General features: G+C 44.6%; 1 protein-coding gene across 7 annotated transcripts in view; it reads right to left on the bottom strand.

Annotated features, from left to right (window-relative positions):
• The window catches only part of RRBP1 (ribosome binding protein 1), a 331,988-nt gene that overhangs the window by 208,032 nt on the left and 96,416 nt on the right, over nucleotides 1-27,540 (bottom strand). For all 7 annotated transcript variants that reach the window (XM_086926921.1, XM_086926923.1, XM_086926925.1 and 4 more), the window contains exons 3-4: nucleotides 20,918-21,066; nucleotides 12,457-12,579 (exon numbers count right to left, since the gene is read on the bottom strand). In XM_086926921.1, the coding sequence (XP_086783047.1) occupies nucleotides 12,457-12,579; nucleotides 20,918-21,066 (272 nt within the window). The remainder of the gene's footprint in view (nucleotides 1-12,456; nucleotides 12,580-20,917; nucleotides 21,067-27,540) is intronic.

Genomic DNA, 27,540 nt, shown 5'->3' with positions numbered 1-27,540 from the left:
AAACCTTTGAGCCAGGTAAACTCGGGAACCACAGCGCCAATCCACACACCCGATACATTGTTGAAAACGTCAGGGTGTGCAGATGGACATTGGCTATATAAAATAAAAATTAAATGTAAATTTAAAAATGTAACTTAAAAAAAAAAAAGTAGTCCCCTGGAAGTAGCGCCGGCCGCGACGTAGCGCTGGCCGCGACGTAGCGCTGGCTGCAACGTAGCGCTGGCCGCAACGTGCGTGATGACTAGGAGGAGTGGCGGACATGAGCGCCAGGAGGAGCGGCGGACAGGCGGGGAGGAGCGGAGAGGAGCGGCGGACAGGCGGGGAGGAGCGGTGACGAGCGGCGAGGAGCGGCGGTGAAGTCAGGAGTGCGGGGAGGAGCGGCGGCTCAGGTAAGGCAAAGGGACACGTAAAATGTCGGGGCGGGAGGGGGCCGGGGCGGGAGGTGGCTCCGGAACACGGACAATGTCGGGGCGGGCCGGGGCGGTTGCCCCTGAAGCCTCATTGCCCCCGGACAACGTCGGGGCGGGCTGCTAGTAACATATAATTTAATTAGAACACCGTGATGTGTAAATGACAATGCTTATGCGGTGAGGTTCCTAACAATGCCCTATTTCACATGAGATGTGTTTCACTCTCTCATGTGGATTCACAACAACCGTTGATCGGCATTTGTTTTTCCTCGACTGTATTCCTCCTGTTATCTTAAATATGTCCATTCCTCTCTTCTCTGCTTTTTATTTTATGAAATATTTGGGATCCATTGTGACCCCTAGTAATAACAATGTATTAATTCCCTATACAGATTCACTGCCCCACCTTTCACGTCCTCTGTCCTGATGAAGACCCTCTAGCAAGGTTTACACTACTCCTGCATCAGCTTGGGTCGAAACGTTGACACTTCCTCCTGTGTTCAGCCTCTTCCCTAATTTATCATTTGTGATTCTGTTTTATTTGAGGCATGATTTCTGAATTAATTGATGAATTGGTTTTTCCATTGTGTTAACCTATTAATATTTCTGGTGTATTCAGATCTTAAGTGACCACTGTTATAGTTCCTATACCTTCACTATTCCATCACTACTCTTCCCTATCCTACCATGTAGGGGCATTATATGTGATTTACTGTCTATTTTATGAATGATTTTTTACTAAACACGTTGTGATTAAAAACAATGTTGTTATAATTTTCCTTGCATTTATTTAAGACATTTTATTTTTGATTTAACTGCTTTATTCCCTGGGACCACATTGTTTGTATCACCAAACCAAAGTATGGCATTCGGGTCCCTATTGTAAGTTGTTTTTTGCATATTTATATAGCGCAAACTGGACCCGAAGGTATTGGAGTGCTTTACATAAGCACCATATTTACATTACACATTCAGGCACGTGGCGATTAAGTGATTTGCCCAGAATCACAGGCTGTGGATGTGACCCTGAGGCTCAAACTCTGGTTTCCAGCACAAAAGTGGGCAGTCTAGCAGACGGACCACATCCTCTTCCCAATCTATGCGTTAGCTGTTTTCTTCAAGCTGCCTGTTAAAACATAGCCGTCCGAAATTAAGCCGGAGTGACTGATGCGGTAATCTTTTCATGACATGATGGTCAGAGATCCAAATATCCCAGGGGGCCTACTGAGCTTTTCATCCTTCCGAGATCGACAAAATCGGTCACAAGAAACGTACGTTTTCACTGCCGCCATACCATTTGGAATGAACTTGCACTGTACAAATACTCCTGAAATGTTATATTGTTAAGCCTAACTATCACTGTGAACTGCTGACAGACAGCCTCTGCACTGTCCCCTCTCGGAGTGTGGCACCAGGCTGTGACATCAACAGTGATAGGCAGCTCTGCCTGTGCTAGATCCCTAGCAGCGGTAGCAGCAGGGAGGTGGGGGCAGGACCAGTCCCTTGCCAGAGATCGAGGAGGGGGCAGCCCTGGTGAGACTTGCTGTTCCGTCCATGGTCTGCCTCGGTTTCTGCAGCCGGCTATCTGTTGGTGCTTTCTGTATTGATCCAAATATGCAAGGCGCAGTAATCTTTATTTGTATGTGATGCATGCTCTGTGCCACATAGCTTTGCGTTGGCATGCACATTTTTCTTTGTATTTGCTGTGCCAGCTAGTTTTGCATTAGCATACACACATTACCTAGTAAACAGTACAGACACTTGCATTTCAAAACAGAAATCAACTCCAGCTACAAGACCTCAACAGGGGTGGCTCTAGGCTCATGGCAGCCCTGGGCAGGGAGCGTAGGTAGGGGGTCCTAGAAGAGGGGATCCGGGAGGGGCAGAGAGCGGAGGCCAGTGAAGAGAGGGGGGGGGGGGGGGGGGGGGGGGGTCAGGGTGTTTGAAAGTGTAACAGAGCCGGATGCCCCAAAATCCCTGCCAGGGGCCACCACGCATCCATCCTCAGAGGATTATTATATTAAGGATATATATTGGTGTGGTGGCCCCTGGGGTTTGGTGGCCCTGTGCAGGTGCACAGCTTGCACATGCCTAAGGCCGTCCCTGACCTCAAACTTACAAGGCGGACTGCTTCAGGGCTGTCTTAACGCGGTAACCGTTATTGCCGAAGGCGTGGTTTGCTCTTTTAGATTACCTCAATTGTCTTCTAACCTATGCAACAGATTGTCCGGGGAGATGATGGCATTAGCTAGTGGAAGCTGCCCTTTGCTTATTTTTTTGTGACGGAAAAGGTGCGGAATCATAAAAGCTCTTGTGAGAATGGATTTCTTTCAGATGCTTGCTATGGTGTGTATGATCCAGCAGCCAGGAGAAGGAGTATGTGCGGGCCTATGAGGACATGTTGGAGTGCTACAAAGGTACGAGCACACCCTGGGTGGAGCGGAGGGGGGTCACAGAGGGTGCTGTGGGACTATAGAAAATCATTACAGGCAAATATCATCACGTGTATATATATATGAAATGACTAATAGGGTTAGCAAGCCCCACTTTACACTGCATTGTATTAGACCCCATAGCACCTTAGCAACACCGCTATATTGATACATGTATTTATGTCTTTTTACAGTGTTTTTATGATTTCTCTCTTTTGTACAGCGCTTAGACGGCGACTTGACTGCATCCACGATATCTAAAACAAATATCAATTTTACAAAAATACTATTTTTTTAAGCATAAGGGAGTTGGAGCTACCAAATGTACCCATCGCCATGTGGGTGACCTTAGCCCAATTCTAGCTTTTTATAATCTACACTCGCAAATGAAAAACGAAACTTCAATTCCCACAACGCAACTGCGATTAGCTTTAAAAGTCGATTTGCTTAAGGTGTTACCCGCACCTCTATGCAAACAATGTTGCAGGCACATCCCCCACTCCGGGAAATTACTATTATAAATTACAATGCCTTTTAATGTTTAAAAACGCATTGCCATTTACAATACCAATAGCTCCAAAACACGCAGTTGCGAGACCTATTGCATTGTAATGCTTGTTTTGTAAGAGCTGCCTCATGTTCTTATTTGAAGGGGAAGAGCTTGGAAATGTGATCTTCCGACTCTCTTAGACAAGAGGTTGCGAATTTACCCCCTCTCTTTTCCAGTTCATGTGATTACAAGCCTCGTTACTCAATCTATAAACATTTCTTAGTGTCCTATCCCAAGCAGAAGCACGGAGCCAATGTTTTCAATTTAGGGTTGGTTGCCACCGTCTTTAGAAAGGGGACGCCTAAAGGTAAATCCAGCTACTACTGAAAGTGCAAGCATTACCTCGCAGAGCACAAACAAAACCCTTCCATCATTTTCTGACTCCCAAGTCAATAAACTACAAACCTCAGTCCCTGCAAAAAGAAGCTCTGAGCGTTCTGCTTCAGCCACAAGTCATGTCAGAGAGACATGAAGAACCAGGTCAGACTGCCATGTAGCCAGATTTCTATGAACAATCAACGGTTTATAGTTCTAGGCATTTCGGAACTTTATGAGAGCCATGCCTCAAGCGGAAGCAGTACGAATATTGAAGCACATGTTACTTTTGGGACCATTCAAAATACACAAGTCTTTCCCCTATTCTCCTCCTAGGGAGCAATTTCATAGAAAATAGGAACAACTAAAAGAACAACGTAGAGGGAATGGGGGAGAGATGTGACAAATATTTTTAAACAAACTAGCAAGTTTGAACAGTTAACTCTTAGTAGGTAGTTACCAGTGGCGGCTCCTCCATAGGGGCATTTGGGCACCGCCCCCTGCTTTCTCGCAGTGCGAGAAGGCAGAAACAGAAATGGTAATAACTACCATTTATGTTTCTGCCTTCTCGCACGGCGAGAAAGCAGAAGTGCCTGGCTGGGGGTGGGCGGTCCTGCTCAAGGGCAGGAGGGAGAGGCTTGTCCACTGTTGTGCATACAGACTGGGGCCGACCGAACAGTCTGTGTGCACAACAGTGGGCAAGCCACTCCCCCCTGCCCTCGAGCAGGACCGCCCACCCTCCCTTTTCTCCATGTAGGCTGCCTACATAGAGAAAAGGCCCGGCTGGGGCGCTCTCAGATTCGCCCCACCGGTTGTGATTGGCGGAGGGGAGGGAGGCTCAGGCTGCCTTTCATGATGACGAGAAGAGCGGGAGTCGAACCCATTCAGAAGATGGCGGTGGACGGTAAGTTTTAATTTATATATATATTTTCATTAACCCCTTCGCTGCAGCGGCTATTCCGCCGCAGCGCTAAGGGGGTGGGGGGCCGCGCGGTGGTTCCGTGCTTATGACGGAACCGCTCCGTCACGGCTCGCGGGTGAGCTGTGCTTGTGACCGAACGGTTCCGTCACGAACCCGCCCGCCCATTATTTCGTCAGCGCAGGCGCGGAATTCGCACCACGCAGGCGCGGCGAGCGGGCCGTGACGGAACCGTTCCGTCACAAGCACAGCTCACACGAGGCTTGTGACGGAACGGTTCCGTCACAAGCATCAACGGGTTAAGCGCCTCCCGCCAACCCAATGGCGCGACGACCCCATTTCAAAAACCCCAACCCCCCCCCCCCCACACTTGCCTGTAATGCTGGCCGGAGGCCGCGACTGCTAACAACCCCATCCCAGCATTTTACAGATGCGCATTTCCACGTTTTGCAGCAAGCACTGCAGCTTAGCAATTTTCCCCAGGTATATTGCAGGAGTTCAGATTTTCTGAAATTTACCAGTGCTAAAAGGCCTGATAAAAAGCGGAAAATGCGAACTTTTGTGTAGTAGTCATCAAACTAATAATAATAAAAATAATACCTGATATATTCTTAACACCACGGGTTTGATTGAGTACAGTATTTATTGCATCCGATATCGGGCATTTTATAATAAAGGCCTGCTCCTGTTTGAAGCAAGTGAAATGTCTTGACGGAATAACAGTGTTTCTGCTGTACTCATTTTCCAATGGGCCCCAAAATCATTGTTTTAAGGATTTAATATTATCTCTAGCATTGATCCTTAGAGTGAGATGGCAAGGGAAGAGGTGATGGGGTCAACAACCGTATAAGCTGCTTCCTTATTGGTCTTCACTGCCGAGCACGTGTAACAAAGGCATTTACAGGTGACTTCTACTGATTGAGAAACAAAGTATATTTCTTGGTTTCTGCATAAAGTGGCGAGTTGGGTTACACAGGTACATAACTCAAGTCCCAGTGTTCTGTTTTTTAGGATGCATTTCCGAGTAAAAGCAAAATGGCCCCTTTCATGAAAAAAAAAATTAAAGTAGCGGCAGAGGTTTAAACCTCAATCTAAGCTTAAATTCGTTATTTTATGTTTTAATTCACTAACATTCCCAGTAAAGCACCTGTGAAATTGTGCTAGGGGCAGCCCATGTTTGACGTCCAGCACACCAGATAGAATTATGGCGCCCCCTTGACACATTTTCTGTTCCACGCTGCGCAGGTGAGGAAAACAACTCCGGGTCACTGCGAGCGTAGAATGGCCCTGATGAGGAAAACACTCTGCATCGGTCTGTGTGTGGTGCCTGGCAATGCACCAAGTCAGCGTGCTTGAATGACACCTACTAGGGACCCGAGTAACACTCGTTTAAATCAGACGTTACTATTTTTGGCAGGCAATAAATGGTTACTGCATTTAATGTAAAATGCATTTATTTTCTATTGATAACTTGCCGCCTAAAAATAGTAAAGTTTGCTTCAACTCAACTCTATAGTAAACCCTTGTTAATTGTATGTCTAGCGGCAAGCAGTGCTTCATTTGAGCCGGTGGTTTCCAGTGCTCAGCAACGGCACTTAAAAATCAGCACCTGCGCTTTTGACGAGCACCAGTCAAGGACAAATTAATTTATGGTCGTAACGTGGAAATTAAATTATTTGCCCAGAATCACAGAATGTTGAGCCGACTGGCGTAGAGATTCGAACCTGGTTCCTCAGCTCCAAAATCGGCAGCTCTGACCAGTAGCCACATCCCCTCCCCACTTTCATGGTTAGTAGATGGTTCTGTGTTAGGTGGAGCTAACAGGAGAAATGGGCTGGTAAAAGTTGCCTCCTGACGAGATCCCGGGCACTTATTTTTTTATTACAAATTAGCCACTGGCGGCAAGCTAGGCTGCCACGTGTGATGCAACTCTGAGAAACATACACACTGAGTGCCAGCACTGGGCCTAGCTTCAAAAACATAACAATAGAAAGGTTTCTGACGCTAAACCCTGCTGACACACAGCGTGTATATTGCTAAGAGATGTGTGGCACTGGCAGGGCCTAGCTTCAGAAACATTTCTATCTACATATTGTTATATGAAATCCCTTTATTAATGTAATAACTGCACTTTCACAATTGCTTTATTAACCTTCTTGCTTCTCAAATTTGCTTTAAAATGCCCCATTTACCCACTCTTCTTTTCAAAAACGTTTCGGGGGTAAACCCCCCCCCTAAGAACCCCTCTTAAGATGTTCGGGCTTGCTCACTATGCACGCTCGCCACAGTGCACTCAGACAGAAAGTTTACGCCACACCACTTTCAAATGTCACCAGCCACCACTCGTAGTTACTGAGGCCACAGATGGAGTCTATGCCACAAAAGAAAGTCACAAACAAATCCATCGAGGTAATCTTCATCATACAACACACTAATTAACAATATAGCCTTTATTTCACCTACCAAAGATGACTGCGTACGCCAAGCCCCTCCTTAGAAATATTTCTGGTGGTCCAAATTACTTTATCAATTTCTGTCCCATCTCAAGCATCTCTTCACCACTGCACAACATGTCCAATGCCCTGCAAGCTCTCAACTTAACTGGGTTCAAGAAGGAGTATTACCCTCCAGAGAAACAGTATTGAGACCTGTGTCCATTTGGAAGAACCAGAACAGGATTTAGCCGGTCACCAATAAGGTGGTACCTCTACAGTCAACCACAAAACACTACTCGACTGAAAACGCTTTTCAGAGATTATGGAAATTGCACTAACATCGTTCACTTTCAGAAAGGTAATAGATGGCGTCCATCACTCCAATATATTTACATGTCTAACTCCATCAGAACGCAAAAGTCCATTCATACATCTCAGCTCATCATTACTCACCCCATTAATTGAACCCTTATTAGACCATCGGAACGGGCATGATTTACTTACTTCAATAACACCTGGATTATTCTACAGTACAACACCCCTAACCACAACTATCATAAAACAGAAAAATGGGAAAAACGTTCCAACCTCTCTATTACATTTCCCCACATACACTATATTTAGACCCCAACCAACTCCCCCATCCATCTACGCCAGGCCTCCCAGGTTGCTCAAGCAAGAGTTCCTAAAAAGAAAGAAAGACATATGAAAATACACATGGATGCAGACCTCGCCGTAATAGTTTGATACTTCTAACTAGCTATACCATCCGCAGATCCAAAAAAAAAACATATCCGTACTGTATGTGGCCTTTTCCCAACGGTGTTAACAATAGCTGGCCTGGTCATGTCCTAGTTGAACTGAATAGATTATACCTGAAGCAACCCGCATTCTTCATTCACAGGCCCCAGTAGATATAAAGAAGTACAGACAAACTACTGGTCTAAAACCTACCCATGGATCTGATCTTGGCCCTTCAATTACTCATTACACTGGGTCGTCATCCCTTTGAGAATAATGTTCAAAGCACTCGGTCACTTTCAAAACCTTGACCGTACTGAACGCAATTTCTTCAATGCACTCCAACATTCTTGCCTTTCTGCTGACTGTAATCCCTTTAAAAAAAAACTCCATATGAGGGTACATGTTTACCCCGCATAGATCTTCATCCATCTGAGCATCTATACTCCCATCTTCCCTACCTTCCTACACTCTTGCACATCTAACATTTCACATAATTTCACATTCAGGAAATTAGTGTAAGCAAATCTTGTGTTTCTTGCATCTCTTTACCACGATGAGTCAACCTCCCCTCCCCACAGTATCTATCGTATGCTTTCGGTAGTCAATCCACTCCGCCCTCATCCATCTGCACCCAGCAGAAATACCTACAGCAAACATCGCATTTTGCAAATATTAAATACTTTTCATTAACTAGGTCAATGTGTCTCTCCAAAGCAATGGCTCGTCTTTTGCAGATGCTAGATTTTGTATTGGCAAAGAAATTGAAAAGAAGAATGGCATTCCCGGATAAAATTACTGAACATTTATCACTTGTAGAAAGGCTTGCAGAAAGGGTAGCATGCTGTTCATCAGCAAGTAGGCCTTTATTATCACAAATAAGAATGGTTGCAAACAGCAGCCATATCCCCAGTGGACACTGTAGTTTAGAGGACGTCTTTATAGCAGTTTACACATGTATAATGAGCCAGGTCCTTTACTCCAGCTTGACCTCTCGGAAACCTTCAATACCACTGATCATCAAGCCTGACCGAACATCCTATTAATCATCCATCAGAAAAATAAACACCAGACTCCATGGTCTACCTCCTTTCTCTCAAATACACATCGGTCTAAAGCTCAACAAATAATTCAGAGGACTGTCCGACGCCAGATGTCCTGAGACAACCCTAGCTTCATCACAGTACGTCACAACCTGATTTCCACTTCAAAATAGACCAGATGAATACTAATAACACAACCACAAACAATATCCTAGAGAAATTGCATTTATATAAAACACAGGACACCCTTTCCTAAATCAGAAGTGATCAGAATTGAAATCCTCAACTGTTTTGCCCAAGTTTCCGGCTCGAAAGTCATAAAGTAGCTAAAATACATGTCCAACATCATAGTGTAGAACAGACTTGGGCTAACAATTCTTGCACTTCATGTCGGACTCACCAGTCACTCGCATAGCTAACAGGAGGTGCCCTCATAGCTAAAGCAAGCAAATCATTTTTTTATTTGTTTTTTTAGAGTTTATTTAGCGCGAACTAGACCCGAAGAGATCAGGTATCAGTGCGCTTTACATGAGCACCAGTTGCGTTACAGAAGGACGCATTCATTTTTGTTGGGCACAGGGAGATTAAGTATTTTGCCCAGAATCCCAGGATGTTGAGCGTCGTTGCCGAGACTCAAATCCGGTTCCCCAGCTTCGATGTTGACCGCTCTAACGGTAAGGCACATCCTCTCCCCAATCAATCATTAAGCCCATCTGGCAGAAAACTGGTGAGGGTCACAAAGATATGGCTAAATACAGACTGCTCTCCGTTCATCCTTCTATTGGCAAGGTTCTAGAATATTATGTCTCTTCTCAGCGCTATTGCAATGTGGGCACAATCTCACTTGTAAGGGGCTACCATAGTTCTGTGCTACCATGACCCATAAATTGATACAATGATTATCTGTGAAGGTGCTCAATTCCAGAGATCAGGGAAATGCTTCTACACTGGTCCAATTCTACCAGGCTAATAAATTGGACACTTTAAACCACAACTTTCTCCTTCACTGCCATTAAAACCCAATGTGCATTTATTGACTCATAAAACATTGGTATGAATCAAATCCCTCCTCTGATATGCAAGTGGGAAAGCTTTTCCACTTTTAAGACATCCTTCACCATCAAATCCACCATATTGCAAAATTCAACTGTGTGTAATACTTTACATTTTGCTCACCATACTGCCAAGTATTACCAAGCACTTTACTTTCTTATTAGGATGGTGAACACTAGGAAAAGCTTACATCAATAGGGGTGTCGTTAGGGATACCATTTTCTCCGTAAAGACCACTTATGAGAATATAATTAAGAAGTTTAGTGAAGAAGTAGGTTATGTCCAATGTATATGAAACCAGAAAAGCAACAGAAAGGGAGAGGGTATGTTGGTTTGCACGTGTCTCTGATGTGTGAAGCTGTCCCTGGAGGAAGACAGAAGATAGACTAGGTGCACCCAATATAGCTCAAGTAATGGCGTTTCTGTGGTACATTTTCAGTACATCCACCGATTTTGCTAGAAAACTCAACTGAGATTTAATTGTTATACTGAAATTGTGGCATGGAAGCGACAGCCCTAAGCCTTAATGTGTCCATTGCAGGGGCCTATGTTCAACCTCATGGTCACAGGTTCAAATCCTGGCGGGTCCACTCAGCCTTTCATCCATCTGAGGTCAATAAAATGAGTACCATTGAGGTAGGTAACAATGAACATTTGTTATTCAGCGCCAAGAGACCTCTGGGTGAACGTGTGCTTTACAAATACATGTTAGGTTATGTTACATTGGTTATGTTTAAGACAGGCTCTCTCAACAGACCACATCCAGGTATTCAACTTACACTCCAAAACGCTAATCCAAGAGCTGCATAAAAAGACAGTGAACCTCCAGCAGCCGGCAAATCTCAGATTCTGATCTCTTCTAATGTTTCAGAGCCCGGGAAATATATCATTTTGATGCCCTTGCTACTGGTGTGTGGATCATTTTTACTCTGGGTTAAAGCAATATAGTAGTTAAGAAGGGTATACCCTGAATTCACTAGGCACCTGGGGTTATAAAGTTCAGATAAGGAGCATTTAGATATTCTTTAGAACATTTAAAAGAAGAAATCAATCGGAGAAAGCGCATGCTTAAAAATTAAATAATCTTTGGCTTTGTGTGAGTGAGAAAACATGCTCGGTGTGCAAAAGGGTTATAGTGGTATTAGTGTATCACGCAGAGCTGAAGACATACAAACCCAATAAACTCCAGGGAACATAAAGAACAAACCTCAAGGCGTCTTGATTCAATACGTACATAGGATCATCATTAGAACTCACGATGGTAGGACCTCGAGAGCGCGTGATGGGCTGCATGATAGTCCCAGAAGGTCCACAGTGGAGAATTATCCAATTCATGCAGGATTATCAAGGGTTGCATGAATAATCTGTTGAGGGATCAGAAGCATAGTGATCTGGTCCCATAAACAGAGGGCCTGGCAGTGTGGTCCAGGTTGGGTGGTCTGCCATGGATTCGGGCATGATATTCAGAGACCTGTCTATAGAAACTAAATGATTTAGCAGCAGCTGACAAGAACAGTCAATGCACTTCAAGCTCAGCCACGGTTATTGATGACCAATGCTCAATAATTTGTTCTTTTTCTGGGTTGAAGAAAGGCATTTCACATGGGTGCGGAGTGAAATATATATATATTTTTTAAATAGGTGGATGGGAGCCAAGTCCCTCTTGTAAAGAAAGGACCTCAACTGGAATTCATGCGAGGGATGCTTAGTTCAATTATTGATCAGCCGTGGATGGGTCCTGGCTAACAGAAGGTTCTATAACCCTACAAGAAGTTAGGGAATTTAAGAATTCATTGGTCAGGTGAGGAGGAAAAGGTGGGCTGCCGGAGACCTATACCCAGTAGCTTCAGGAAAAGCAGGGAAGAGTGAAAAAATAAACCAGAGGAAGCGAAGGTAGAAAGAAAACACATACTATTAATCTGATTTATTATGAAATACTGTAACCCAATCACGGAAGCTGGAATTTCAAACACCATTGGTTAGTAAAAGAGTTAGCAATTAGCTCACACATCATGCAAGCAGTCGACTTCTCTGCTCGACATGTAGTGGAATTTAGGAGTGCCTTGTACTCTTGCAAGTCAGGCCAGGAAGGCACCAACATACAGGTTTGGACTCCATCCCCCTCCATAAAGCTTAACAGCTGCTCAGACTAACAGAGGAGAAACTCGAACTAACGGAGGGCGACATGCAAGGAGTTGCAGAAGTCTCAACATTAAAATATTATTGTGTGAGCGGGCAGTTCTAGGTTGCTTGAGAGAGAAGTGTCTTTCAACGGTAAATAAAGAACACGCTTTCAGTTTTGCTGATCTGGCGATGGAATTAAATGTATTTATTAAATCATCTAGAGATTACAGTAAAAAAAAAAACAGGACCCTTGGGGTGGAATTAAAGAACATTTCATTAGAGCCGATGATGCGCTTTTCGCCGTCAGAAAAACAGGCGCTGGTGTTCAAGCAAATCACACACGACAGATGTTACTATAGATACATGCGAATAATTGAGGCAGCCAGGGGATTCAATTAGGATTACAAGGGCTTAGGTGAAGAAAAGTGCACTACCTTACTAAGTTCTCGGAGTTTATTTTTGGCAGCCGCGGTGTCCTCTTGCTCCGCCGACAGTAGCTTCTCCTTGTCCTCCAACTGGCGCTTCAGGGTTGTAACTAGGTCACCTTTTTGTGTCGCCTGTGTGTAAGAGCACCATTATCAGGAACAAGAAACTGACACATTTTAAATGTACGTCTACGTAACGTAATACAAGTTACACAACGTGAGAGCACGGAGGAATATTCACAAATACAACTCTCATTCACAATCCACATCGGGGTTTCCTACTTCAATAAAGCTTAGTTTGGGCAGCAAATTCCCACTGTTTCGCCAAACACTGCAAGCATGACTTGTTTATAACAATAAGCAAGACCCACTGCAAGGAAAACATGAAAACTATTCGGGGTACAGGAGGCTCTGGGTCAGTGCATAGTTTGTAGTGGAAAAAACGGGCCCAAAAACGTTGAGGAGAACGGCATTGCGATTGCCAGGATTATGGGAAATAAACATTTTAAAAAATCAAGGCTGTCTACTTTGAATTCCTCTCTTTCTTCCTACGGTTGCTGTATGACTTTTGCATCCCCACTTCCTTTCTTTTTAACTGTTTACCTTCTTTCTGTCCCTCCTTCCTTCGCTCTTTTCTGAATGGGCTAAAGTCTGATGATAAATAAAGGCTCAGCCCCCAGCAAGGAGTGCCAGTACACACCACCACCAGTACACACCACCTGCAAGCACTGGCCCAAATAAAGTAGGGTTGGGAAACGAGGACACAGCCTATGTACTCCAGCCATTCCCTAACAAATGGGCATAAACTTCTTTGATTGGCAGAACCAGGGCACTCACAAATGGATTTCTAAACCTGCTCATGGCACTCAATCAGTTGTATTGTTTACATAACTGGCCTTCGCCTACTCTTCGAGGATTGGTAAAGCATAGCGATAGCCATTATGTACTCCAATATTGGCTACAAGCACTCTTAGTGCAGTGGTACTGAAAATAAACCCCCTCAGCACAATTAGGTGCTGCACAATACAACTGTAAGATCAAGTTTAGGATTACAGCTGTTGCAGAAGTACTCCAAATATGGGAGCTTGAGCGCAAACACGCACGCACGCTCACGGACAAACCCGTACTTCATGATATGCATGCGGAAATCAATTTGGTGCAATTAAACATGTTATTTCTATCGTTTTTTAGTGCATTCAGGCATCTTTATAGCACTTCAGTCTGAGCTGATGCGCATTTACCGAGGGGTATCTCACTACACTATGTTTATGTTTAGGGGATTTATAGAGTGCATAGCTGCCAAAGGGCTTCCCTGCGCTGAGAGTCCTGATACAGAAGCCAGAGGAGGTTTAGTGGTACTGATGGAAAAGCCAGGTTTTAAAAAAAATTCGTAAAATTGATTCTGTTTCCAGGAATCTAAATTAATGTGAAAGAATTCTACAGCTTGGGTGTCAGATGTGCTAAGGGTCTACCACCCCATCTGGTTCCCTTGATTCTGATCATTTTTAATAATCGTCCAGAGCAAGATCTGAGGCTTCTGTTGGGGACCTAAGGTTCACCAAGTCTCTGATTTTGCTGGGGCCCTTGTCGTGTATGGCTTTGTATGTCAGACAAATTGTCAAGAATTTGACTCTAGCCTCGATTGGGTGCCAGCATAGAGCTTTTCTATGCTTCCGAACTGGTTCCTGTATTGAAACCTTATGCAGCAGTCTTACTGCAGCATCCTAGACAACCTGAAGTTTTTTGATTACATACTTGGGTGCCCCCAGATAAAGGGAGTTTTCATAGTCGAGACGAGATGCTACCAGGGCTTGAATAACTGTCTTTCTAGGCGGCAAGGAAATACACTCCAGGATTTTATGGAGCATTCCAGGTAACCCAAAACAAGTGCCTGCAAGTTTCTTGGCTTGGGTCTTCTTTTGTTAGTTTCCATAAGCCAAGATTTCTGATTGTCGTGTTCCGGACTGGTGGACTACCTAAACAGTTAGGCCAGCTGATCAGAGGCCTGGGAATTGCATGGTTTCCGAGGAACCATCAGCTTCGTTTTGTCCCCGCTCAGCTTCAGACAGATGCTAGTCATCCATTCCACAACTCTTTCGAAGCAAGGTGCTAAAAGATCTGATTTGCTATTGATTCTGTGGTGGTCAAGAGAGACCACCAGCTGTGTTTCATCTACATACAACATAATAGAGATATCGAACTCCTGGACCATTCGTGCCAGGGGTCCCAGGTCGATTTTAAACAATGTGGGGCTAAGCGAGGAGCCCTGTGGCACCCCACAAGCAAATTGCATGATATTAGAGAAAAGGTTAGCTGCCATGACTTGAAAAGTTCTGCCCTTCAAAAAAGATGAAAGCCATTCCAAGGCTTTGTCTTTGATACCCCGCGATCTATTTTGTAAAACAAAATGGACCACGTTGTCAAATGCTGCACTAAGGTCAAGAAGTAGTATGGCGACTGAACTGCCTTGGTCCAGGGTCATTTTTAATTCTTCTGACTCTGCTAAGAGTGCTGATTTCGTGCGGTGTTGTGCACGAAAGCCCATCTGCGTGGGATGAAGGCGTTGGTTGGTTTACAGAAACTCTGTTAGCGCTCCATATACAAGTTTCTCCATTAATTTACTAATTAATGGTAAAAGTGATATAGGGCGATAGTTCCCTAGTTGAGCAGGGTCTAAATTGTATTTTTTTTTTAACAAAGGTCTAATTATTGCGCGTTTCCAAACTTTTGGAACTTCGCCTTTCTCTAATGAGAGATTCATAATTTTGACTAATGCCGGGAGCAGGACCTCAATGACCTTACAAAGAACATGGGGTGGAGTAGGATCTAATGGTGAGCCTGATTTGACCTTCTCCATCAAAGATCCCACGTCATTTATGTTAGTTAGTGGGAAGCGAGAAAGGACAGGCGTAGAAGAGAACTGCATACAATCTCTTTCGTGGCTTGTGGTTGTTTCACTCCCAATCTGAAAGGAGCTATAGATATCCATGATTTTTTTAAGGAGGTAAGTGGCTAGATAATTACATCTTTCCGCCATAACCTGAGAGATGTGGTTGTCCAGAGTTAGGGAGGATAGGGATTTGACCACTTTGAAGAGTTCCTTAGATGAGTTCTGTGCCTGGCTAATCTTTTGCTTAAAAAGTTTTGTTTGAGCATCTTTAGTATTATTATGGTAAAGTCTGATGGCTGCCGTATACCTACCTTTAAGTTGAGTATCATAGTTCTTCCTCCATTCCCTTTCATTTTTTTTTTCAATTTTTCCTTAGGGACGCTTGTTCTGCGCTAAACCACAGTGCCTTTTTAGGCATTGTTTTTGGGTTAGGTGTAGTTTTAGGGGGCATTTTATCCACTGATGGTGTAATCCAGCTTTCCAAGCTGGAATACGCTTCTTCAACCTTTCCCTGTAACTTGGGAGCCCAGTTCCTTTTGAGATATTGTATTTCTTGTGATTCTAAGCCTGACGTGTTTCAGTGTCAAGTGTGAGTAGGGGGCGTAATCTGACGTCAATGGGGTAGGCGGTTAAGCTGCGGCGCTGCCGGCTGAGCTCCAGAATCGTCTGGGGCACTGCCTGATAATCTCACCCCCAAACCATAAGAGGGGTGTGGCCAGTTCTACCCCCAAACACCCAAGACACAGAATTCGGGCACCCTGACTACTGCAGTGCCGCAAGGCGATTCCCTGAGGCGGCTCATGAAGCTGCTGCACAAGATGGCGGCGTAGAGGAGGCCTCAACACTACTCAGTTGCTAGTGGCTGGGCCTTGGTGCCCCCAATCCAACCAATGACGACCAGAGAGGCAAGGCGGAAGTGGAACTCCCCTGCCCCTAGGGGGAGCGACTGCTCCAGCTGGACCTTATTTTGGGGGCAGTGACGCAGCAGTGTGGAGGCCTAGGGGCCCACCTTGACTGGGTGGAGAAGAAACCGGCTGCCAGATTCCTACAGCAGCACTGCTCCGCCAGATAAATACGTGCTGCCGCCCCTGGTGAATACTCTTCTAGTGGACGCCCCTTTAAGACCACTGGGAATCACTCCGGGCACGGAGTGTGCCATATTGGCAGTTAGCACTGGTTTGCCCTGGGTGCCCCAGCAAGCAGAAAGCCATACGGTAATAACTACCATTTGTTTCTGCCTTCTTGCACGGCGAGAAAGCAGTGGGGCGGCGCCCAAACGCCCCCATGGACGATCCGCCACTGCCCCCTAGGCACCATTGGTGAGCTGGAAGGGGCAAGAAGTCTCCACCTGTGCCAACTATTGGCCCCAGGCCCCCTGGCTAAAACAATATCCCTCACTGCCTGGGGCACTGGGCATCCTGGTGCTCTGGTAATGGGGAGGGGAGACTGCCAGGGTCCCAAGACACCAGATTGAGCACATGGCACAGCATCACCACCAGCATCAACGCTGGAAATACTTAAAGGACATTGGATTCTGACCTTACTCTGCGCCGGAGGGACCACATCATAATGGGCAAGTGCTCCAAGAAAAAGAAAAGCACCTGTGATCCTTCCCAGATCCAGGAACCTCACTCTGCCACCTCTGAAACCATTGCCATAACGGAGAGCCCCTCACATGATGGCCACAGTGGATTGACTCTGCACACTATATTGCAAACAATAGTTGCGTCACAAGAAGTTCTCAAACTCAAGATTGACAACATGTTAACTGACCTGGGACTACTGAGGGAGGACCATAGAAGGTTGGCAGAATGGGTCACCACTGTTGAGCATACACTAGAGGACATTAATCCTGAGGTCACCACCATAAGAGAACACATTTCGACCATGGAACGCAGGGTGAGGACTTTGGAAATAAGAGTAGAGGATGCTGAAAATAGAGCAAGATGGAGCAACTTCCTCATCATTGGTCTACCTGAGCACATTGAAGGATCGAGTGCCGATATGAATTACTTCTTGGAGGCATGGCTGCTCACTGAGATGCCTCCACCCCGCCCGAGGCCCTCTCCCTATTTTGCACACTCAAGCATGCCCACCATGTGCACTCCCACCCCCCACAACATAGAACAAGCCCCAGAACGGTTGTGGCTAAAGAACTGCACTTTAAAGATCGACATCATATCTTGACCCAAGCCCAACTCAAAGGGGACATAATTGTTGACAACCGGAAAGTGATGATTTTCCCTGATTTCACCAGATAAGTGCAATACAAGCAGGCTTCTTTCACGGAGGCCAAGAATGGCTCAATACATCAGGAGTCACATATGCCATGCTATTTCCTTCCAGACTCCAGGTAACATATGTCCTGCCCACTTCTTCACCTCACCGCTCCAAGTGTGGGACTCTATTGACCAACTGACCCAGCATGACAGGCTCCACCGAGGGTGAAAAACGGAGCACCCGAAAACCCCAAAGGAAGAGGGTAAAAACTAGCACTGCTGCAGTCCCGTCCCATTTCCAGGCCCAGCAGGAACTCCAAAGAGCGGTGAAGTTGGTGACAGCATGAGCGGGGCAGGCTCGGGTCCTTCCTCAGTGCTGAACAAGAAGGACAACTAGGAGGACTCAGACTCGGACTGTGTCTCACTTTCTTCCTGTAACGCTGACAACTCGCTCACAGGTTACGCCTGGAAGAAGCAGATGAACCGATCTAGTGCCATCAGACTGGATGAAATGTGTCAACTCCATAATGGAGGTCCTACTGTCTGAGGGAGTAGTTAATCTGCATTATTGAAGGGGCTGGGATTAACCGGATGTGAAACTTATTGTCATCCATTTGGTGTGAAGCTAAGCACAGAGGAGCTTGTTTGACTGCACCCCAACCTTCTTTAAGGTTGCGTGTATGGGAAATGCTGGATTGCTGATTGATAGTTGGCTTGTTTGGTTGAGGATGAACTCCCTTCTTGTCCTGGAGTTGGAATATGGTTTGGTTTATGGGGAATTTGTGTTATACCGCCCCCACCTCCTTAGTACAGGCCCCTATGCTGTGGTTCATAGCCACGGACCGTTGGGCGAACCACTACCCAATGGGGATAATCCGGACAGGTTACCTCACCTCAATATTATGACAACTCCCCCATACACTTTCATTAGTTGGAATTTAAGGGGACTGAACAGTATGGCAAAGAGATACAAATTCCATCCATACTGGAAAAAGGCAGGGAGCCCACATTGTCCTTTTACAAGACACTCACCTCACTGGTCTGGTAATCTGGCGGGTTGAGACCTGACCATCGTTGGGATTTATGCACCCAATTCAGATCAGGGAGGGTTCTTCACAGAACTATCCAGAAAGCTAGCCCCACACCCGAGACACCTGGTTCAAATCTGCAGCGACTATAGTAGCGTGATTGACCATACCATCGATCTATCCCATCCGCCCTTGAGTGACTCCCTGTTGGTGTGACAAGCACATACGTTTGAGAGCTGGCAGCAGAAGTGGGGAGGGGTGGGTGGTATTTAAAGGGGGTGGGAGGGTGAGTCGTGGGAGTGGATGAAAAAAAAAAAAAGACGACTTACCTATTTGCCGCTGCTACCCACCGTCACCATCCCCTCCACCGCCTCCCCCTCTTCCTCCTCCTCCTCCTCCTCCTGCTTTGGGTCCTCTTCCCCGCTTCCAGGGCAGGAAGCAGGATGGACCTGGCTCCCAGCCTCCCGAACGCCAATCACTAGCTTCAATGCAGCGTTGTAATTGGTCTGAGAGCCATGGTCTGAGGGCTCAAGGCAAAGTACCCGGGACTGATGGCCTTCCGGTTGAGTTTTATGCCGCATATGTGGAGGAATTGGGAAACAGCGGTTTCAACGCGGGTAATACCACGCAGGTAGGTTACAACGCGTATGTTACATCGTCCGTGTTGTTACCACGCATGGCATTACATCGCAAGTTGTTTCAACGACTCGCGCTAGATGGCGCGCAACACCAGGGAATATGCTGGATTTTAAATCCAACACATTCCCTGCTGTTGCGCTAACTGGAGTAGGAATAGTAATTTATACTATTCTTAAGACCGCCGCGGCTTCTATTGCAAGTTGTAGAAACAACTTGCGATGTAAAGCCATGCGTGGTAACAACGCAGTCGTTGTAACGACGCGTTGTTACCTACCATGTGGTAACACCATGCATTGTAAAGAAAGATATTCGGATGAATTAGCACGCAAACTGTTTGCACTATAGGATGCTGCTCGGGAGGCTGGTGGACTTCTGACCACTACCAGTGAGACCCTGGTAATTCTTTAACGGAAACCAGGCCGGGCTTCTCATGATATGTGGGCATATTGCCCACTATCAATGTTAAGTATGATCTTAACTCGCATATTGGACACCTAGCTCATCCACACTGCCCAAAATGGCTTCATTCCAGGGCAAAACACAGCTCTGAAAATTCGCCGGTTCCTCTCCATTATAGAGACTACCTACCCTGAAGAGAATAGAGCAGTGATAGTATCCATCGACAATGAAAATGCATTTGATAGCCTGTGATGGATCTACCTGTACCAGGTGATGGACAAACTATGGCTGGGTATGGGTTTCATTCAGTGGACTAGACTAATCTACAAGGGACCCACCATGCGAGTACGCACTGGCAGAGTGATATCCCACTTCCACTTAGTAGGGAGCGGAGCCAGGCAAGGATGCTCCCCGCTACTCTTTGCGACTGCTGTCGAGCCACTGGCTTGATTAAACGGACATTCTATTAGGGTTGAGATGGCGAGAGATCTCTCGTAAATTGCACTTTATGCGGACTATATGCTCCTCTTTCTCCACAACATAGCGGGCGACCTACCGGGGGCAATCTCACGGTTAGAGCAATTTGTCAATAAATCAGGCCTCTGCATCAATTGGCAAACATCTCTAGCATTTCCATTAATGGAGACGCAGTTGTCTATTGTCCAAGGTTATCCTTATAACCACAACCCTAATGCAGAGCACTTAAGATGCACTTCAAACCCCTACTAACATACTGCCGCCATCAGTCATTTCTCAGTGTACATCTCAAGGCATGCTCACTAGTGGTTCTTTGCTCACACAAATAATTGTGCCACCTCAATACCCACTTGACCCGTAAGCATGCTTTGGACATTTAAGATTTACAGATTGGTACCGTATGTCACATACTGGAATTAATAAAACTATGTTTTAGTGATGAAGAAATCTCAATCATGGATTACCTTGGTACTGAAAAATGAAGAAAAAAATCAATAGGAAAAAGATGAGGTACACCTCAAAGGAGCCCGCCTTGTACACTTATAAGTATTGCATGATGGTCCAGTATGAGATTTAGAACATATCAGTTTGCAAAAGGGATACACAACTCTCTAGTGAGCCTGTATTCATAAAGTCTAACAGGTTCTGATGCTGTGCCAAAGAGTTCTAAAGAGTTACTTATCTGAAGGATGTAATGGATAGAAGACTGTTTACTACAAAACTGATTTTGGCAAAATCAATGATCAATCCGCGCAAGGATAGTAAACGAACCAACACTGTGGTATTGAAAGAAAAAAAAGAAAAAAAATGTACTTTACCGTGTGCCAGGTATCATGTACTATGCCGGTTTTTTCAGTCAAAATTTCAATGAGTCTTTGAGCTTCTCCTTCGCTGAATGCCATGCTTTTGACGGAGGAAAGCAGAGTGTTGTAAGGTAGGTAAATTGGCCCATCCGACTCTGAATAAGCTGCCAATGTTAAAAAAATAAAAATTACTCCCAATATAGAAATTAAAAAACACCTTGACGGTGAGTATATGCTTTAGCAACAGATGTTAAGAGAGACAATACTGCGGTTTCAGCATTATTCAATAATTTAAGTCTTTATGTTCAGGTACATTTTGCTAAATCTCATTTTTAACGACTTTATAAAACAGCAAACATTTTGGTGAAAAGGACAGACAGAAATGCCAAAGACAATTTGATTCACGATATTCTCTGCCAATGCAAGGTTTTCAAATCCTTTGGTCAACTGTAGTGAAAATGAAGAGTTCTCTGTATATAAAATATGATACCTCTATAAAAATCTTTGTTAAACTGAATGAGATGGAAAAAAATGCTTCACCCTTTCTCTTCTTTATTTTGAAGGTGTTAAACTTGTTCTTTGGCGTGGTTTCTTATTTTTTTTTTTTACAGTGTATGCCATTAGCACAGCATGAGTAGCTGTGAAGGATTTGCAACTCCTTGAAAGCTGCCAAGTCTGGTAATACCAAAAGCAACACTTTAAATTAGCACATAATAAATAAAACAACACCTACATTATAGAGTGGAAAAACACGTGGCGATTTGGGATATCGGTATGACGTCTATCAATCTCGCCTGTTCACATTTGAGAATTACAGCTTTCCAGAGTACAGACATTATCAAGCATGCTACCTGCTGATGTCCTGAAACAATGGGGATTTTAGGGGGGTGGGCAGTATTTGCTGCCACGTGCCCCCTCCTCCCCCGGAAACTTTGCCGAGTGGATGGGTCCGGGCGCAAGAGGCGTCAGGATTGGTCTGGGGGTAAGACTGTGTGGACTCTTAGGGACAGGACATCTACGTTTGGGTGCCATTTTAGATCTGGAGACACCCCCACTAAAAGAGACAGTTCTTATATTTTCTCCTCTCGACCACCCTCATGTTTTTTTTGATGAGGCAGGTTTTTAGTATTGGTGTATTGTGATGATGTTGCTTATGATGGGCATGTCCTTTGGTGGTTTAGTAGACAACTTTAAAAGTTACTCAAGAAAAACATTGATCATGTTGAGGCTCAGTCCAAGTTTAGGGGGGCAGGGGTTTATGAATGGAATGAGATGGCAACAGGGCTGTATGGACATGGTTTGGCTGTGGGGAGTTTGGAGTAAGGAGAGTTTTGACTGTATTTTGGTTGGTTTCGTTGGGAAGGGTTGCTTTAGTGGGAGGGGAATTGGATAGTTATTAAGATGTATAGTGACGCCAGATTATTTTTAGAATGTAAGGCATAGAGCCAAGGTTTGGGTATTAAGGTTGTGCACCAGTTTCATTAAAGCAACCTTTTCCGTAATATTACATAGTCAGTCATTCTTGGATACGCCATCCCGCTCAATACTAAAATGTGATGGGGATGCTCGGGCCAGTGCTTTCAGATTATAGTGGCCATTTCTTATGTACCTTGCGAGCAGCATTCCATAGTTTTTTTAAAAGTCTAATCTATTACCAAAGATATCCAACCTTAATCTGACACCATTGTCCCTCATGCTCCCCTCCTTACCCCCACAGAGGGTCACCATGAGCCTCTCAGCTCCTTTGGTTACTTCTCTCAGAGGCCTTTGCCACAAACAAATGCCCATTTGGTTGACTATTTCACCTACCGGTTAGACGACAGCTCCAGGCCAGTTTCGGAACGTCACATCTCAGAGCAAGGTACTATCAGACATTCGAAATGGAATGCCTGTCCAAAAATGACAATTTAAACCAAACTACTAAGGCATTGACCCCATATGCAAAACACTAGTCAAACTCAGAGTGGTTTCTGCCATTTCTGTCTTGAAAGAAGTCTATAGGTCTTAACAAACCCTTACAAATAAGATTCAAAAGACATTATTAGATGTAGCCAGCCCTACGCCCACCTCTAAAATGTGGTCTTCTTGAGTACGCCTCAAAATTATATACATTTGTTATTTTGGACTTGGTGATGAGTGCAATCTAGACAAGACAGACCACAGCTGTTGTAACAGAGACCTGACCTCTCCAAGGTTCTAATCTAGATGCCAAGGTGAGAGGCACTGGCCAGTCTATGAAAGGCAAGTTACGCGAACACTTCGATAAAATGCAAGGAATAAACACAAATGCAAAACTGAACCTTTGTGTTATCGAATACAAAATGTGAATTTAGTAAAGTGTAGGTCAGGTTGTCCCAAAATGTCCTCGCCCACAGTTAACGGAAATGAAAATAATAAAAAAACAATTCAGCACTTTTAAAACTCCTTTAGGACTATGATGACAATTCACTTTCAGATTTGTGTGCGATAAAAAGTTTCATCTCAATACCTAGTCTCAATCCACTTTGGGGAGGGGATAAACCAGTAGTATCTCACACTTGGGAAACCATTACACTTGGAGAGTTCGATGCAGTATAAGACTAGGGGACAGGTCACAAGCCAACGTCTTCCCCTTCACCCACCACCTCCCCCCTCCGCCCCCAAATCTCATTATGCGATTTTAACAGTTTGGGGGAAAATGGGATATGTGGTGTCAGTCACTTACAGTAACAGTGACTTGGATACGTAGGTTGCCCTCAAATCAACAAATGTTCTAACATTTGGGAATCCTACAAGTCCAATGAAAACTGTGCAATGCTTGTGTAGGTTTAGTTAGGTCATGGGACAAGGAAGAGCAGAAACAGAACCATGCAAGTGTTAGTTTTCAATTTTTTTCACAAGTTCTTTAAGGGAAAGAATTATACATTTATGTGAAGTCTACACTTTATGGAAAATTAGGAGGAATTCACTTTAATTACTCTTGCAACCAGAATACGATAGAGGCCCAATGATTAATCAAACCACCTTTAAAATATATTTAAAACACATGATCTCTTTCTACACTATATGATATTATTGGCAGTATCAAATCTGGCTCCCCTCTGGATCCTATCCCGCCCCAAATTTTGCAAACTCTAGATTCTTCTTCCCTTAATCTTATTTTGGATTTACTTAACACTTCACTTAGAGAAGCCAAGGTCCCTAACTCTTGGAAACACGCTATGATTGTACCCTTGCTGAAGAAGGCCAATGCAGACCCCAAAAACCCCGCCAACTTTCGCCCGATCTCCCTCCTTCCAGTCTATTCTAAGATTCTGGAAAAGCATATAAATAAACAACTCACCAGTTACATTGAATCTCGAAACATTTTACACCATTCACAGTCTGGCTTCCGGTCAGGCTTTTCAACAGAATCTACACTTCTGGGAGTCTCTGAAACCATTAGTCACCTGGTGGACAGAGGGGAAACCGTGCCACGTATTTTATTGGATCTAAGTGCCGCGTTTGACACGGTTTCCCACCCCATTATTGTTAACACCCTAAAATCCTCTGGCATCACTTATTCCGCCCTTAGTTGGCTTGCCAGCTTTTTGTCTGATCGGACGTTCCAAGTCTTTTCTGCTACATCTACCTCCAAAATCCATAAATCAGTACATGGTATTCCCGAAGGTTCCATTTTGTGCCCCCTTCTTTTTAATTTGTATGTCACACCACTGGCTGCCATTGCGGAGCAAGCGGGGCTCTCCATTTACTCATACGCGGATGACACTCAGATCATCTTTTCACTTTCCACCAGTTATCATTCTACTACATCTTCCCTCTGTTTAGGACTCAACAACATTGCCTCCTGGATGCACGACAAGTTAAAATTGAATGGAGGAAAAACAGAACTTCTTCTGTTTGGCCACAACACCGCCTTATGGGGGCCCTCCCATTGGCCTGCCCAAATGGGCACCCTTCCCACCCCATCCAAAACTGCACACAACTTGGGCATCATTTTTGATGACCAGTTGTCCATGAGGCAACATGTGGTTAGAGTCTCTTCTATCTGTACCACGATTCTTAAATGGTTGAAAAAAATCATTTGGATGCTTCCTTTGGACACCCAGAAAACCGTAGTCCAGGCTTTAATTACATCACGCCTGGACTATGGTAATGTTCTTTTCCTGGGGGCCGGCAAAGGGGTAGTCGGCAAATTACAGACGGTCCAGAACATGGCGGTCTGTCTGCTATGCAAACTACCCAACAAGTATTCCACTTCCTCTTCTTTACGCAGCCTTCACTGGCTTCACATTGATAGTCGTTCCAAGTTTAAGGCACTCTGCTTCGTGCACAAAATTAACACTGGTAGGGCACCACACAATTTGAGATCTTTAATTTATTCTTATGCACCCTTCGATCGTCCAACCAACACAAGCTTCAGATTCCCAGGATCAGGAGAGCCAGAATGGGCGGTCGCTCCTTTGCTTTTCTGGCCCAGTCCCTGTGGAACTCTCTCCCTTTATCTCTTCGGATTGAACCTAGCTACTTAAAGTTCCGCAGGGATCTTAAACCTTGGTTATTTAACCAATAAGTCACTATTCTGCTGGCCCACTCCCCTCTTGCTGTTTTTAGCCCCGGGAAACCTCCGGGTAGCTGCGCGCTTTAAAAAATTAAAAATAATAATAAGGTAATTAACGAAAAACCTAACAATGTCAGCTACTAAGAGCAGAAGAGCAGCCTACCAGACATCCCATACGTTGGACAAAGAACCCTCAGCATGTGTGGTTCGCAGAGGTAATAGAACAGGGAAAGACTAGTATTTCAGCTAAAACTTGAGTGGAATTCAGAATTGAGGACATACTACAGTCCAACAGCTAACTCGCTAATAACTGAAAATGTCACTTACAAGACAGCTGACCGACAGTTTAAAAGCTTGGAAGCATAGAGGTTTTTCAGAATAGTGCAGGTTTTGTCCCCTCTGGTAGAGGAAGATGTGTGGTGTGGAGTAATCACAACACATTTGCTTTTCAGGAGAAAGAGGCAGGGCCAAAAGTTCAATTCTTTTGGACCAGTGCCCCCTGGAAATTGTTCTTCTTGGACTAAACTCTGCCGAAAAAAGGATCAACAATTGATCAGCAGGCCAAAGCGGAGTCGGGCAGCTAGAATATAGATACAGAGCACTATAGGGATTTGGATTGACTGCTGTAGAACGTTGTAAAGAGACGTCAATGAAAACCTGTTCAATTGAGATGTTGGTCGGGCTATTCTAAAGTCAGAGGATGCCTTAGGGTATGAAGACCCTTAATTGCGAAGCATCTGCACACCAGAGGGGTCGAGAGTCCAACCCCATACAATAAAGAACCAACTGGTTCACAGTCCTCGGAGATTGTGCGGCAATAGAAACCTTCAAAGAATCAAGGGTACATTTATTTTTAATTTATAGGACAGAGAACCCTGCAATCCTAGCATAAATAAGATTCTCTGTAATTTAATTATTACAGTCGAGTTGTGACGTTTCAAGTCACCTGTAATTAAAAAATGATGGAGCTTCTCATCTGTAATAACGTATTCTAGTTCAGTGGTGATGTCATAATGCCACCAAAATGAAAGATATTTAATTTCACACTGCAGACTGTGCTTTTATACCTCCATTTTGCAGACACACTATCTCTTTCAGGTGAAGGAGCAAGACTTAGGATGTAAGCTGTTTATAGAGAACGGTGGTGGAAAAAGGTGATGCTGTTTTGGTGCCATTTCCCTCAATGTTCCATCAACTAGGATGTAGCCTGGAGTGTCAAGGAGGCCAACATATCAGATTCAATCTTCATATAGGATCAACTGTATGCATATGGGCATCATCCTTTCTTGGGGGAAGGGTGGGGAGGAGTATAATTCTGATGTTGCATAGAAAGAACCATGTCGAACGATACTGGTTTGTAAGTTATTCCTTTAGTTATATTAGCATATTTTCTATGTCCGCTAGCCAGTTGGGAGGAATCCGCCCACCAGATAGTTCCCCTTCGCTCCGGATTTCTATTTCAGAGCTGATCCAGCATGACTAACTATCCTCCATGCATTGGTACAATTGAGACAATCTCAAAGTTGTCCTTGTATTTTCTTACTTGGATGTTGATACTTCTCGGTAAACTGGGCAGGTGGTCTCAGATAAGTTGAAAAGGAGATGACAAAGGAGACCCCTGTAGCACACCAGATACAGTAGGCTTTACTACCGATAGTGAGGAAACAACTTCTATTTATTCACTATAGTTTGGTGGGAAGGGTTACTCTATTGGAGAGTCATTTGGGTGATCATAGGCAATTTTCAAAGCAGTCCAGTAATGTTTTGTTTCTAAGATGACAAGATGCCAACAGGCGGAGAAGGATATGGATAAGGATTTTGGAGTGGCCTGCATCCAAAGAAAAGTGGATCTTTTTTGAGGTTTCTGTCCCTTACCTCAGTCTAAACTCAGATTGTCTGCCATGTAGAATAATATTTCTGTGAAGTATTACAGCTGTTAGGGATTCTTCCTTTCCAATAATCGGGAGGTTAGAAATGAGCCTGTGTTTAACATAGTTATTATTGGAGTGCTTGTAACTATTCCCTTTTAAAAAGAAGCATTTTTGATATTAGGTCTCTATGAGCCCAGTGTGGACAAGTGTTTTTAGCATCGGTCTAC

Source organism: Lissotriton vulgaris, chromosome 6 (genome assembly GCF_964263255.1).
Source record: "Lissotriton vulgaris chromosome 6, aLisVul1.2, whole genome shotgun sequence".
Taxonomy (NCBI): domain Eukaryota; kingdom Metazoa; phylum Chordata; class Amphibia; order Caudata; family Salamandridae; genus Lissotriton; species Lissotriton vulgaris.
Note: the sequence above shows the minus strand (reverse complement) of the source record. Positions and strands in the feature narration are given on the sequence as shown.